Source organism: Saimiri boliviensis, chromosome 14, assembly GCF_048565385.1.
Source record: "Saimiri boliviensis isolate mSaiBol1 chromosome 14, mSaiBol1.pri, whole genome shotgun sequence".
Taxonomy (NCBI): Eukaryota; Metazoa; Chordata; class Mammalia; order Primates; family Cebidae; genus Saimiri; species Saimiri boliviensis.
This window is the reverse complement of record NC_133462.1, coordinates 9,413,086-9,426,369: the sequence shown is the minus strand read 5'-3', so window position 1 is coordinate 9,426,369 and position 13,284 is coordinate 9,413,086. Positions and strand designations below refer to the sequence as shown.

General features: G+C 52.2%; 1 protein-coding gene across 1 annotated transcript in view; it reads left to right on the top strand.

The window, feature by feature from the left end:
* SULT2B1 (sulfotransferase family 2B member 1) overlaps positions 1-13,284 on the top strand; it is a 43,078-nt gene that overhangs the window by 23,830 nt on the left and 5,964 nt on the right. Inside the window, exons 3-5 of the mRNA XM_003940312.4 lie at positions 4,769-4,977; positions 9,008-9,134; positions 11,099-11,193. Coding sequence (XP_003940361.1) covers positions 4,769-4,977; positions 9,008-9,134; positions 11,099-11,193 — 431 coding nt within the window. The remainder of the gene's footprint in view (positions 1-4,768; positions 4,978-9,007; positions 9,135-11,098; positions 11,194-13,284) is intronic.

Below are 13,284 nucleotides of genomic sequence, written 5' to 3'. Positions count from 1 at the left end.
CACAGTGGCTTACGCCTGTAATCCCAGCACTTTGGGAGGCCGAGGCGGGTGGATCACGAGGTCAGGAGTTCAAGACCAGCCTGGCCAAGATGGTGAAACATTGTCTCTACTAAAAATACAAAAAAAAAAAAAAAAATAGCCAGGCATGGTGCCTGTAATCCCAGCTACTTGGGAGACCAAGGCAGAGAATTGCTTGAACCTAGGAGGCAGAGGTTGCAGTGAACTGAGATCGCACCACTGCACTCCAGCCTGGGTGACAAGCACTCCATCTCAAAAAAAAAAAAAAGAAAAAGAAAAAGAATACAGAATAGAAGAAAATACCAAGCATGGCAACGATGTTGGGAAAATGGAACTCTTGAGCACTGCTGGTGAGAGTGTAGAATCGTGCAGCTGCTCTGGAGAGCAGTTTGGCAGCGCCTCAAACAATTAAACATAGAATGACCATGTTAACTCAGCAACTCTACTTCTGGGAATGTGCCCGGAAGAGCTGAACGTGAGGGGGACTCTAACAGATATTTGTACGCCAATGTTCATGGCCACATTACTTGCAATGATCAAAAGCTGAAAACTATCCAAATGTCCATTGATGAATGAATGGATAAACAAATCATGCTCTATCTATGCAATGGAATATTATTCAGCCTTAAAAAGGAAGGAAATTCTGGTACTTGCTACATTATGGATGAATCTTGGAGACACTACGCTGAGTGAAATAAGCCAGGCACAAAAGGAAAATATTGTATGATTCGACTTAAATGAGATACTTACAACAGCCAAATGTATAGGGAGAGAAAGCAGAATGATGGTTACAGGGGACTGGGGGAGGAGGGGAAATGGAAGTAATTGTTTAGTGGGTGCAGGAGTTCAGTTTGGGAAGATGGAAACGCTTTGGGCCGGGCGCGGTGGCTCATGCCTGTAATCCCAGCACTTTGGGAGGCCAAGACAGGCAGATTATGAGGTCAGGAGATCGAGACTCGCCTGATCAACATGGTGAAACCCCATCTCTACTAAAAATACAAAAATTAGACTGGTGTGGGGGCGCATGCCTGTAATCCTAGCTACACAGGAGGCTGAGGCAGGAGAATCACTTGAACCTGGGAGGCAGAGGTTGCAGTGAGCCCAGGTCGTGCCACTGCACTACAGCCTGGACGACAGTGACTCCATCTAAAAACAAAAAATTAGCTGGGCCTGGTAGTGCACGCCTGTAGTCCCAGCTACTCAGGAGGCTGAGGCATGAGAATCTCCACCCAGGAGGTGGAGGTTGCAGTGAGTCATGATCATGCCCCTGGACTTCAGCCTGGGCAACAGAGCGAGACTGTCTCAAACAAACAAAAAGCACACATAGGAATAGCCAAAATAGGGAGCAGCCCCTTCCTCTAGGGCTGAAGCCAAACTCCCAAGGAAGAAATAAATTTGGAAGAAGGACTTCCCTGCCCAACCAGCTCCCAACCTGAGATGAGAATTTCACTGGAGAGGTATGGCCATGGCTCATTGGGTGACTGAGAAATTCACCAAGGTGCATCAGGCCGCTGCAATTTGCTGGGGGGACAGGTAAATGCCACTGGGCATCCAGTGCAGGGCTGGCCCCTGTCCATCACAAGATCCCGCTGAGAGGGGCCGTGAGAATCTGGAGGAGATGCCCCATCCTCATTCAGTGCTCCTCCAGCGCCCTCCACTGACAAGGGTGAACACTGAGCTAGCTGGCAGAGGACAAGTGTTTACAAGGTCCAGCTCCAATATCGCCTGCAGGAGAGAGAAGTGAAGTTGGAGCCACCAGGCTGTAAACTGATAACTGGTACAGGGTGGTTGTTAGAATGAAATCCAGTAAATGGGCTAGATGTGGTGTCTTATGCCTGCAATCCCAGCACTTTGGGAGGCCAAGGCAGGAGGATCGCTAGAGGCCAGAAGTTCCAGACCAGCCTGGGCCACGCAGTGAGATCCTATCTCTACAAAAATTTTAAAAATTAGGTGGGCGCAGGCTGGGCATGATGGCTCACACCTGTGATCTCAGCACTTTGGGAAGCCAAGGCGGTGGATCACCTGAGGTCAGGAGTTCAAGACCAACCTGGTCAACACGGCAAAACCCCATCTCTACTAAAACATAGCAGGGTGTGGTGGCATGCTTGTAGTCCCGGCTACTTGGGAGGTACAGGAGAATTGCTTGAACCCAGGAGGCGGAGGTTGCGGTGAGCCGAGAGGGCACCGCTACATTCCAGTCTGGGCAACAGAGTGAGACTCCATCTCAAAAAAAAAAAAAAAAAAAAAAAAAAAAAAGCTCCGGGCGCGGTGGCTCAAGCCTGTAATCCCAGCACTTTGGGAGGCCGAGGCGGGTGGATCACGAGGTCGAGAGATCGAGACCATCCTGGTCAACATGGTGAAACCCCGTCTCTACTAAAAGTGCAAAAAATTAGCTGGGCGTGGTGGCGCGTGCCTGTAATCCCAGCTACTCAGGAGGCTGAGGCAGGAGAATTGCCTGAACCCAGGAGGCAGAGGTTGCGGTGAGCCGAGATCGCGCCATTGCACTCCAGCCTGGGTAACAAGGGCGAAACTCCGTCTCAAAAAAAAAAAAAAATAGCTGGGTGCACGTGGTCCTAATGATTCCAGAGGCTGAGGTGGGAGGCTCACTTGAGCCGGGAGTTGGAGTCTCAAGCTGAAGTAGCTCTGATTACAGCAGTGCACTCCAGCCAGGGTCACATAGCGGGCTCCTGTCTCAGAAAGAATGAAATGCAGTGAATTCTAACAGACGGTTATTGTGAGTGTTACTGTTTCTCTTCTGAACTGCCTGTGGTCTCCTGAAATTCAAAACTGTGAACTGGGTCCCTGTTGAGGTCCCCCTCCACCAGCTAACATTCTGTGGCTCCCTACAGAAATAAAGAGGTGACCCTCAAAAGGGAGCTGTGTAAAGAGCAGAGATTTTTTTTTTTTTTTTTTTTTTTTTTGAGACGGGAGTTTCACCCTTGTTGCACAATCTCGGCTCACCAAAACCTCCACCTCCCAGGTTCAAGAAATTCTCCTGCTTCAGCCTCCGGAGTAGCTGGGACTACAGGCACATGCCACCACGTCTGGCTAATTTTGTATTTTTAGTAGAGATGAGCTTTCTACATGTTGGTCGGGCTGGTCTCAAACTCCTGACCTCCAGTGATCCACCCACCTTGGTCTCCTAAGGTGCTGGGATTACAGGCATGAGCCACCGCACCCGGCTGAGGCGGGAGGATCTTTTAAGCCTGGGATTTTGAGGCTTCAGTGAGCTGTGATCTCACCACTGCACTCGAACCTGGGCAGACGGAGCAAGACTCTCTCTCAAAATAAATATGTTGAGTGGGCCGGGTGCGGTGGCTCATGCCTGTAACCCCAGCACTTTGGGAGGCCGAGGTGGGTGGATCACTTGAGGTCAAGAGTTCGAGACCTGCCTGGTCTACACAGTGAAACCCATCTCTACTAAAAATGCAAAAAATTAGCTGGACGTGGTGGGAGGCGCCTGTAATCTCTACTACTCGGGAGGCTGAGGCAGAATCGCTTGAACCCGGGAGGCAGAAGTTGCAGCGAGCCGAGATGGTGCCGCTGCACTCCAGCCTGGGTGACACGAGTGAAACTTCGTCTCAACAATAAACAAATACATACATAAATAAAGCGATTCTGACGGTTCTAATAGATCAGCCTCAGAATAATTTCCGTGGCTGAAGCCAAGTTTGTTTCTAGTTGCCATGAACTCCAGCTGGTGCGGGCAGGGTGGAAGGAAGCGGAGGGAAGTCCATGCCATCCCGGACATTTGGTTCCTCCCATCTTACGGCTCTGCCATCCCCGGGAGTCCCAGATTCTCCCCTGGAGTCTCTGTATCCAGGAGCAGAGAGGGAGTGGAGAGTCACGTGGTGTGCGTTTATGGGCCAGGCCTGGAAATAGCCTCACATCGCACCCCGCCACCTACACTTCCTTAGCTAGACCCAGTCTCACGGCCCCACATGTAGCGGCAGGGCAGAAGGGAAGAGGCCCTCACGCCGTATTCCCGGCAGGAAGACGCAATGGGGTGGACAGCTCTCCGGTCTCTGTCCTGCACCCCTTTCCTATCTTTGTCCCCTCGGACAAGTGACATTGTTTCTCGGAGGCTCAGTTTCTGGCTCTGAAAATGAAGTTAGGAGGGTTGTCTCCTCCGCCAGCTCTATGGAATCAGTGTGATAGAATTGGTGGTAGATGGCTCTGCAAACATTGTCAGGTAGGGCGCAGTGGCTCACACCTGTAATCCCAGCACTTTGGAAGGCCGAGGCGGGCTGATCACCTGAGGTCAGGAGTTTGAGACCAGCCTGGCCAACGTAGGGAGATCCCCGTCTCTATTAAAAATACAAAATTAGCCAGGCAGGGTGACTCATGCCTGTAATCCCAGCACTTTGGGAGGCCGAGGCGTGCATATCACGAGGCCAAGAGATAGAGACCATCCTGGCCAACATGGTGAAACCCCGTCTCTACTAAAAATACAAAAATCAGCTTGGGATGGTGGTGTGCACCTGTAGTCCCAGCTACTCGGGAGGCTGAGGCAGGAGAATTTCTTGAACCTGGGAGGCGGAGGTTGCAGTGAGCCAAGATTGTGCCATTGCACTCCAGCCTGGCGCCTGGCAACAAACTGAGACTCTGTCTCAAAAAAAAAAAAAAAAAAAAAAAAAAAAAAAGGTGGCAATTGCTCATTGCTCAATAAATGCTGTTGTGATTAATCTGATGACATTCTCCCTCTTCAGCCCCCCCACCCCCAATTAATCTGCTTGATTTCTCCCAACAGGCACTACCTGGATGATTGAGATCATCTGCTTAATTCTGAAGGATGGGGATCCCTCCTGGATCCGCTCGGTGCCCATCTGGGAGCGGGCACCCTGGTGTGAGACCATCATGGGTGCCTTCAGCCTCCCGGACCAGTACAGCCCCCGCCTCATGAGCTCCCATCTTCCCATCCAGATCTTCACCAAGGCCTTCTTCAGCTCCAAGGCCAAGGTTGGGAGGCGGGGTGTGTGTCGGTTGGGAGGGGCTGGATGGGTGTGTGGGGTGACAGGGAGAGGGAGCATAACTCATTGATTCATTCAGAATCTGTTTGGGGTTTTTTTGTTGTTGTTTGTTTGTTTTGAGACAGAGTCTCACTCTGTCACCCAGGCTGGAGTGCAGTGGTGCTATCTCAGTTTACTGCAACATTCACCTCCCGGGTTCAGGCAATTCTCCCGCCTCAGCCTCCCAAGTAGCTGGGATTAAAAGCATCCACCACCACACCCAGCTAATTTTTGTATTTTTAGTAGAGACAGGGTTTCACCAGGTTGGCAAGGCTGATCTTGAACCCCTAACCTCAGGTGATCCACCCGCCTCAGCCTCCCAACATGCTAGGATTACAGGCATGAGCTGCCGCACCCGACCAGCACCTACTATGTGCCTAGCTCTGATCTAGCACATTGGTCACTATACACACAGAAATACCTGTCCTTTGGCAGGGAATGGTGGCTCACAGCTCTAGCTCCAGCACTTTGGGAGGCTGAGAAGGGAGGGTCACTTTGGGCTGGGAGTTTGAGACCAGCTTGGGCAACATAGTGAGACCAATCACTACAAGAAATTTTAAAAATTGGTCAAGTGTGCCGCCGGGCGCGGTGGCTCAAGCCTGTAATCCCAGCACTTTGGGAGGCCAAGGCAGGTGGATCACGAGGTCGAGAGATCGAGACCATCCTGGTCAACATGGTAAAACCACGTCTCTACTAAAAATACAAAAAAATTAGCTGGGCATGGTGGCACGTGCCTGTAATCCCAGCTACTCAGGAGGCTGAGGCAAGATAATTGCCTGAACCCAGGAGGCGGAGGTTGTGGTGAGCCGAGATCGCGCCATTGCACTCCAGCCTGGGTAACAAGAGCGAAACTCCGTCTCAAAAAAAAAAAAAAAAAAAAATTGGTCAGGTGTGGTGGCACACCCTTGTAGTCCAGCTACTTGGGATGCTGAGGTGGGAGGATCATTTCAGCCCATGAGCTCAGGCTGCGTTGAGCTGAGATCACATTACTGCACTCCAGCCTGGGCAACAGAGCAAGATTTAGTCAAAGAAAGAAAGGCCACATTCTAATAGGAGCAGGTAGATAATAGGTGAAATAGATAACAAAAATATTTAGTATGGGCCAGGCACAATGGTTCATGCCTGTTAATCCTAGCACTTTGGGAAGCCGAGGCAAGAGGAATGCTTGAGGCCAGGAGGTGGAGGCTGCAGTGAGCTATGACTGCACCACTGCACTCCAGCCCGGGCAACAGAGTGAGACCCCATCTTAAAATACATAATGTCTGATGGCTGGGCGTGGTGGCTCATGCCTATCATCCCAGCCTTTTGGGAGGCTGATGTAGGCAGACCTCTTGAGGCCAGGAGTTCAAGACCAGCCTGGCCAACATATGAAACCCTGTCTCTACTAAAAATACAAAAGTTAGTCGGATGTGGTGGTGAGGAACTGTAATCCCACCTACTCAGGCGGCTGAGGCAGCAGAATCGTTGAAACCCGGGAGGCAGAGGTTGCAGTGAGCTGAGATGGCGCCACTGCACTCCAGCCTGGGAGACAGAGCGAGCCTTCGTCTCAAAAATATTTTATATATATACACACACATATAATATTATATATTATATTATTACAATACACTTTAACATTATATTTAATATTTATAATACATTTAATGTTTAATAATATAACATATGTATATATACAATATAATATATGGAACGTCTGATGGGATAAATTTACATTGGGAGTGGGGAGAGGGCTGGAGAATTGGGGTGGGGGGTGGGGCTACGATTATAAACAAGGAGGTCAAGGAGGGGCCCAGTGAGTAAAAACCCGCGAGGTGATGGTGGGAGCCACAGAGGTTTCCAGAGGAAGAGCATTTCAGGCAAGCAGGGAAAGCAGGTGCAAAGGGCCTGAGGCGGGTGGATCTGAGGTGCAACAAGGAGGTCGGGATGGCTGGAGCCAAGAGAGCAAGTGGGGAGAGGAGTGGCGATGAGGTCCGGGTCGGAGACAACACGGGCCAAAATGTGCAGGGCCACGTGGGCCCATCGGGGACTCGAGCTCTGACCAAGTGACCCGGCGGCGCTGCAGGATCGAGGCTGAACGGGAGCCCGAGCGGCTTTAGGCTTCCCGGGCGCCCTCTGGTGACCATATGGGGACCGCGTGTCGGGCGAGCAGAAGCCGAGAGGCGGCGCGCGCCAGGGTCCAGGGGAGGGGACTTGGCTGGACCAGGGTGGTGTCCACGGAGGTGATGGGAAGGGACAGGGTTTGGGGTGTATTTTGAAGGTGGGACCGGGAGGATTTGCTGACAGATTGGATGCGGGTGTGAGAGAAAGGGATGAGTCAAGGGTGACTCCAAGGTTTCGGCGGAAGCAACTTGTCAGGATTGGGCAACCGAGCAGGGGAGGAGGGATGGGAGCTGGTGGGGGAGGCACACGCGGGCTCTGCTGCCGCCCATCCCACGTCCCCCGGAGGCTGCCGGTGGGCACAGAAATGCACGCATCGGGAACCGAGACCGGGGCTGACACGTCCGTTTGCAATTCCTTGGCACATACATTGTGTAATTAATCGAAGCCCGAGGCCTGGGTGAAACCGCCAAGGAAGTGAGTGTGGACAGAGCAAAGGGGCCGTGCAATCGGGAAGTCCCCAAGACCACCCTCAGGCTCAACGACTTAGCAGAAATCACGGCGTTCAGCAAAGCTGCTCAACTCCCGGGTGATAGTCAATCACAATTAAAGAAAACAGGAAAATCAGGCAAGGGGGCTGGGCGCGGAGGCTCACGCCCGGAATCCCTGCACTTTCAGAGGCCAAGGTGGGCAGATGGCTTGAGTGCAGGAGTTCGAGACCAGCCCGGGCAACTCAGTAACACCCATCTCTACAAAAAAAATTTAAAAATTAGTCAGGTGTAGTGGCATACACCTGTAGTCCCAGCTACTTGGGAGGCTGAAGTGGGAGGATCACTTGAGCCTGGGAGGTTGAGGCTGCAGGGAGCCATGATTGTGCCATTGCACTTCAGCCTCAAGGACAGAACAAGACCTTCTACCTTTTCTTTTCTTTTCTTTTTTTTTTTTTTTTTTTTTTTGAGACAGAGTCTTGCTCTGTCACCCAGGCTGGAGTGCAATGGCGCGGTCTCAAGTCATTGCGACCTCCACCTCTTGGGTTCAAGCGATTTGCCTGCCTCAGACAGGCACGCGCCACCACGTCCGGTTAATTTTTGTATTTTTAGTAGAGACGGGGTTTCACCTTGTTAGCCAGGATAACTCGATCTGCTGACCTCGTGATCCTCTCGCCTCAGCCTCCCAAAGTGCTGGGATTACAGGCATGAGCCACTGCACCCAGCCACTCTTTATTAACATTATTATTATTTTTTTTTTTGAGATGGAGTTTTGCTCTTGTTGCCGAGGCCAGAGTGCAATGGCGCAATCTCAGCTCACTGCAACCTCTGCCTCCTGGGTTCAAATGATTCTCCTGCCTCAGCCTCCCAAATAGCTGGGAATACAGGCACCCACCATGATGCCTGGCTAATTTTTTGTATTTTTAGTAGAGATGAGGTTTCGCCATGTTGGCCAAGCTGGTCTCAAACTCCTGAACCCAGGTAATCCACCACACCCCCACCCGGCCTCCTGAAGTGCTGGGATTATAGGCGTGAGCCACAGCACCTGGCCTACAAGACCTTGTTTCTAAAAAATAAGAGCAGGCTGGGCATGGTGGCTCATGCCTGTAATCCCAGCACTTAGGGAGTCCGAGGCGGGCAGATCATTTGACGTCAGGAGGCTGAGGCAGCAGAATTGCTTGACCGGGAGGCAGAGGTTGCGATAAGTCAAGACCCCATCATTGCACTCCAGCCTGAGTGACAGAGTGAGACTTCATCTCAAAAAAAAAAAGAGTCTGCCCAGAGTCCTTCCTGCTTCAGGGTCAGAAGAGAGGGAGCGCGAGGGCAGGAAGCCTCGGGGCCAGGGGCCTGCCTGTGTCTGACGCCTTCCCCCCTCTCCCCATCATCCGCTCACAGGTGATCTACGTGGGCCGCAACCCCCGGGACGTCGTGGTCTCCCTCTATCATTACTCCAAGATCGCTGGACAGTTAAAGGACCCGGGAACGCCCAACCAGTTCCTGCGGGACTTCCTCAAAGGCGAAGGTGAGGACGGGGCGGAGCGGGGCAGGAGGGCTGGGAAGGAGCCCCCAGAGGACCCGGATGGGCAGAGGGACAGAGGAGAGGGGTAAGAAAGGGAGAGAGGCAGAGACACAGGGTATCAAAAGGGACAGTAGAGACAGAGAGCAGGCGACCAGGAGATGCAGAGACGGAGGGAGAGACAGAGACGCAGGACAAGCAGGGGACAGAGAAGAGGAGACAGAGACAGGGAGAGGCACAAAGGCAGAAAGACTGAGAGAGGGCAACAAAAAGAGACAGGGCGCCGGGCACCGTGGTGCCTCACACCGGTGATCCCAGCACTTTGGAGGCCAAGGCGGGCGGATCACCTGAGGTCGTGAGTTCAAGACCAGCTTGACTAACGTGGAGAAGCCCCGTCTCTACTAAAAACATAAAATTAGCTGGGCGTGGTGGCGCATACCTGTAATCCCAGCTACTCGGGAGGCTGAGGCGGGAGAATCGCTGGAGCCTGGGAGGCGGAGGTTGCAGTGAGCCGAGATCGCAGCATTACGCTGCAGCCTGGGCAACAGAGCGAAACTTCATCTCAAAAAAAAAAAAAAAAAAGACAGGGGCCCAGTGCAGTGGCTCACTCCTGTAATCCAAGCACTTCGGGAGACTGAGGCAGGCAGATCACTTGAGGTCAGTAGTTCAACACCAGCCTGGCCAACGTGGTGAAACCCCATTTCTACTAAAAATACAAAAATTAGCCGGGCATCATGGCACATGCCTGTAATCCCAGCTTCTCAGGAGGCTGAAATGGGAGGCTCGCTTGATTCCAAGGGGGAGGTTGCAGTGAGCAGAGATCGCGCTACTGCACTCCAGCCTGGGCAACAGAGTGAGACCCTGTCTCAAAAATATTAAATACACAGGCCCGGGGCAGTGGCTTATGCCTGTAATCCCAACCCTTTGGGAGGCCGAGGTGGGCAGAGCAGAAGGCCAGGAGTTCAAGACCTGCCTGGCCAATACAGTGAAACCCCATCTCTACTAAAAATACAAAAATTAACTGAGTGTGGTGGCGGGAGCCTGTAATCCCAGCTACACAGGAGGCTGAGGCCGAAGAATCGCTTGAACCCGGGAGGCGGAGGTTGCAGTGAGCCAAGATCGTACAATGGCACTCCAGCCTGGGTGAGAGGGCAAGACTCCCACTCAAAAAAAAAAAAAAAAAAAAAAAAAAAAAATTAAGGCCAGGCGCGGTGGCTCATGCTTGTAATCCTAGCATTCTGGGAGGCCGAGGCAGGCGGAGCACCTGAGGTCAGGAGTTCAAGACCAGCCTGACCAACATGGTGAAATCCCGTCCTAAAAAAAAAAAAAAAAAAAAAACTAAATAAAGAAATAAGAATTAAAAATAAAAAGAGATAAGGAAATAAATTCAGAAAGAGAGACGGAGTCAGAGAGAGACAGAGACAAGGAAACAGAAGGACACAGGCCCCAGGTACTAAGAAAGGCAGCGGCCCTTGGCCATGTGTTCTTTTCTCTGCTGCTGTAGGAGACCCTACCTTTGGCGGGAAATCCAGGTGTGTGGAGGAGGGGGACTGGATGGACAGATAGACCAGGGCCCCCCAAGATGGGCAACCAGAGGAGAAGCAGGTTGGAAGAGCCCTGAACTTGGTGGAGATGTGGGGCCTGGGGGAGGGCGTCCAGCTGTCTTAAGCAGGTGTGGTGGCGAGCGCCTGTATGTAATTCTGGCTACTGGGTAGGCTGAGGCAGGAGAATCTCTTGAACCCGGGAGAAGGAGGTTGCAGTGAGCTGAGATCGCGCCACCACACCCCAGCCTGGGTGACAGAGTGAAACTCCGTCTCAAAAAAAAAAAAAAAAAAGTCTGCCCTGAGTCCTTTCTGCTTCAGGGCAACAGAGTGAGACCCTATCAAGATGAAAGGGAAGGGATGAGCCCCACGGGGGACTGTGGGGACCCTGCCACTCCGCCCTCACCCCTCTTGTCCTTCTGCCCACAGTGCAATTTGGCTCCTGGTTCGACCACATTAAGGGCTGGCTTCGGATGCAGGGTAGAGACAACTTCCTATTTATCACCTACGAGGAGCTGCAGCAGGTGAGTCCGCCCCCCGCAAGGTGCAGCGTCTCCCACGCCCTCTTCTCACAGCCGCATCTCTCCCCTTCTGAGGGTCTCAGGACCCCTCTGCTTCCCCACGCAATGCGCCAGCCCTGGGGATACAGCCGGAACAGAACACACAGAGCGGTGAGCAGGGACCGCAGACAAAACCCCCAAACCACACAGCAGGCCAGCGGGGCAGAGGAGCTACGGAGAGAAGGCCAGGTGGAAGATGAGGAATGGGCGGGCAGGGGTGAGATCTCACACCGGGGGCTGGCCGGACTCAGTGGCTCACGCCTGTAATCCCAAAGCTTTGGGAGGCTGAGGTGGGAGGATCCCTTGAGCCCAAGGGGTTGAGGCCACAGTGAGCTATGAAGGTGCCACTGTACTCCAGCCTGGGCCGCACAGCAAAACCCTGTCTCAAAAGAGAGAGAGAGCAGTGGCTCACACCTGTAATCTCAGCACTTTGGGAGCCCAAGGCAGGCAGATCACTTGAGTTCAGGAGTTCGAGACCAGCCTCGCCAACATGGTGAAACCCCATCTCTAATAAAAACACAAAAATTAGCCGGGCACAGCGGCACATGCCTGTAGTCTCAGCTACTCAGGAGGCTGAGGCAGGGGAATGGCTTCAATCTGGGAGGTGGAGGTTGTCGTGAGCTGAGATCGCACCACTGCACTCCAGCTCAGAAAAAAAAAAAAAAAAAAAAAAAAAAAAAAAAAAAAAGCCTGGCACAGTGGCTCACACCTGTAATCCTAGCACGTTGGGAGGCCAAGGCAGGTGGATCACCTGAGGTCAGGAGTTCAAGACCAGCCTGGCCAATGTAGTGACACTCCGTCTCTACTAAAAAAAAAAAAAAGAAAAAAAAAATTAGCCAGGCATGGTGGCAGATGCCTGCCTGTAATCCCAGCTACTCGGGAGCCTGAGGCAGGAGAATTGCTTGAATCTGGGAGGTGTAGGTTGCAGTGAGCTGAGACTGTGCCACTGCACTCTAGCCTGGGCAACATGATAGAAACTCCATTTCAAAAAAAAAAGAAAAAGAGAGAGAGAGAGAGACATGAGGTCTTGCTCGGTTGCCCAGGCTGGAGTGCAGTGGAACAGTACTGACTCACTGCAGCCTCGACCTCCTGGGCTCAAGCAATCCTCCTGCCTCAACCTCCTGAGTAGTTAGAACTATAGGCGTGGGCCACCATGCCCCGTTAATTAAAAAATAATTTTTAGAAGTAGGGGTCTTACTATGTTGCCCAGGCTGGTCCTTGATGTATTTTAAGGACAGTGAAGAGATCAGTGTGGCCAGAGCCAAGTGAGGGCATGGGCACGGGCACAGACATGGGCATGGGCGTGAGAGGCGGGCAGAGAAGAAACAGGGTCGTCATAAGGACTATGGCTTTGCTCTGAGTAGGTGGGAGCCGTGGGTGGGCTCTGAACAGGGGAGGTGATCAGATGACAGGTGGCAGGTGAGTTGCAGTGATGGTCAGGACTTGAAACGCAGAGGAAAGGCCGGACGCGGTGGCTCACACCTGCAATCCCAGCTCTTTGGGAGGCCGAGGTGGGCGGATCTCCTGAGGGCGGGAGTTTGAGACCAGCCTGACCGACACAGAGAAATCCCATCTCTACTAAAAATACGAAATTAGCCGGACGTGGTGGTGCACACCTGTAACCCCAGCTACTCGGGAGGCGGAAGCAGGAGAATCACTTGAACCCAGAAGATGGAGTCTGCAGTGAGCAGAGATCGTGCCATTGCACTCCAGCCTGGGTAACAAAAGCGGAATTTTGTCTCAAAAAAAAAAAAAAAAATCAGGGTCAGGGTCAGACATCCAGACATGTCCAAGGCAGGTGGATCACTTGAGGTCAGGAGTTCAAGAGCAGCCTGGCCAACACGGTGAAACCCTGTCTCTACTAAAAATGCAAAAAATTAGCCTGACAGTGGTGGGTGCTTGTAATTCCAGCTACTCGGGAGACTGAGACAGGAGAATCGCTTGAACCCAGGAGGGGGAGGTTGCGTTCAGCCAAGATGGTGCCATTGCACTCCAGCCTCAGTGACAGAGCAAGACTCTGTATCCGAAAAAAAAAAAAAAAAAAAAAAAAAGTAA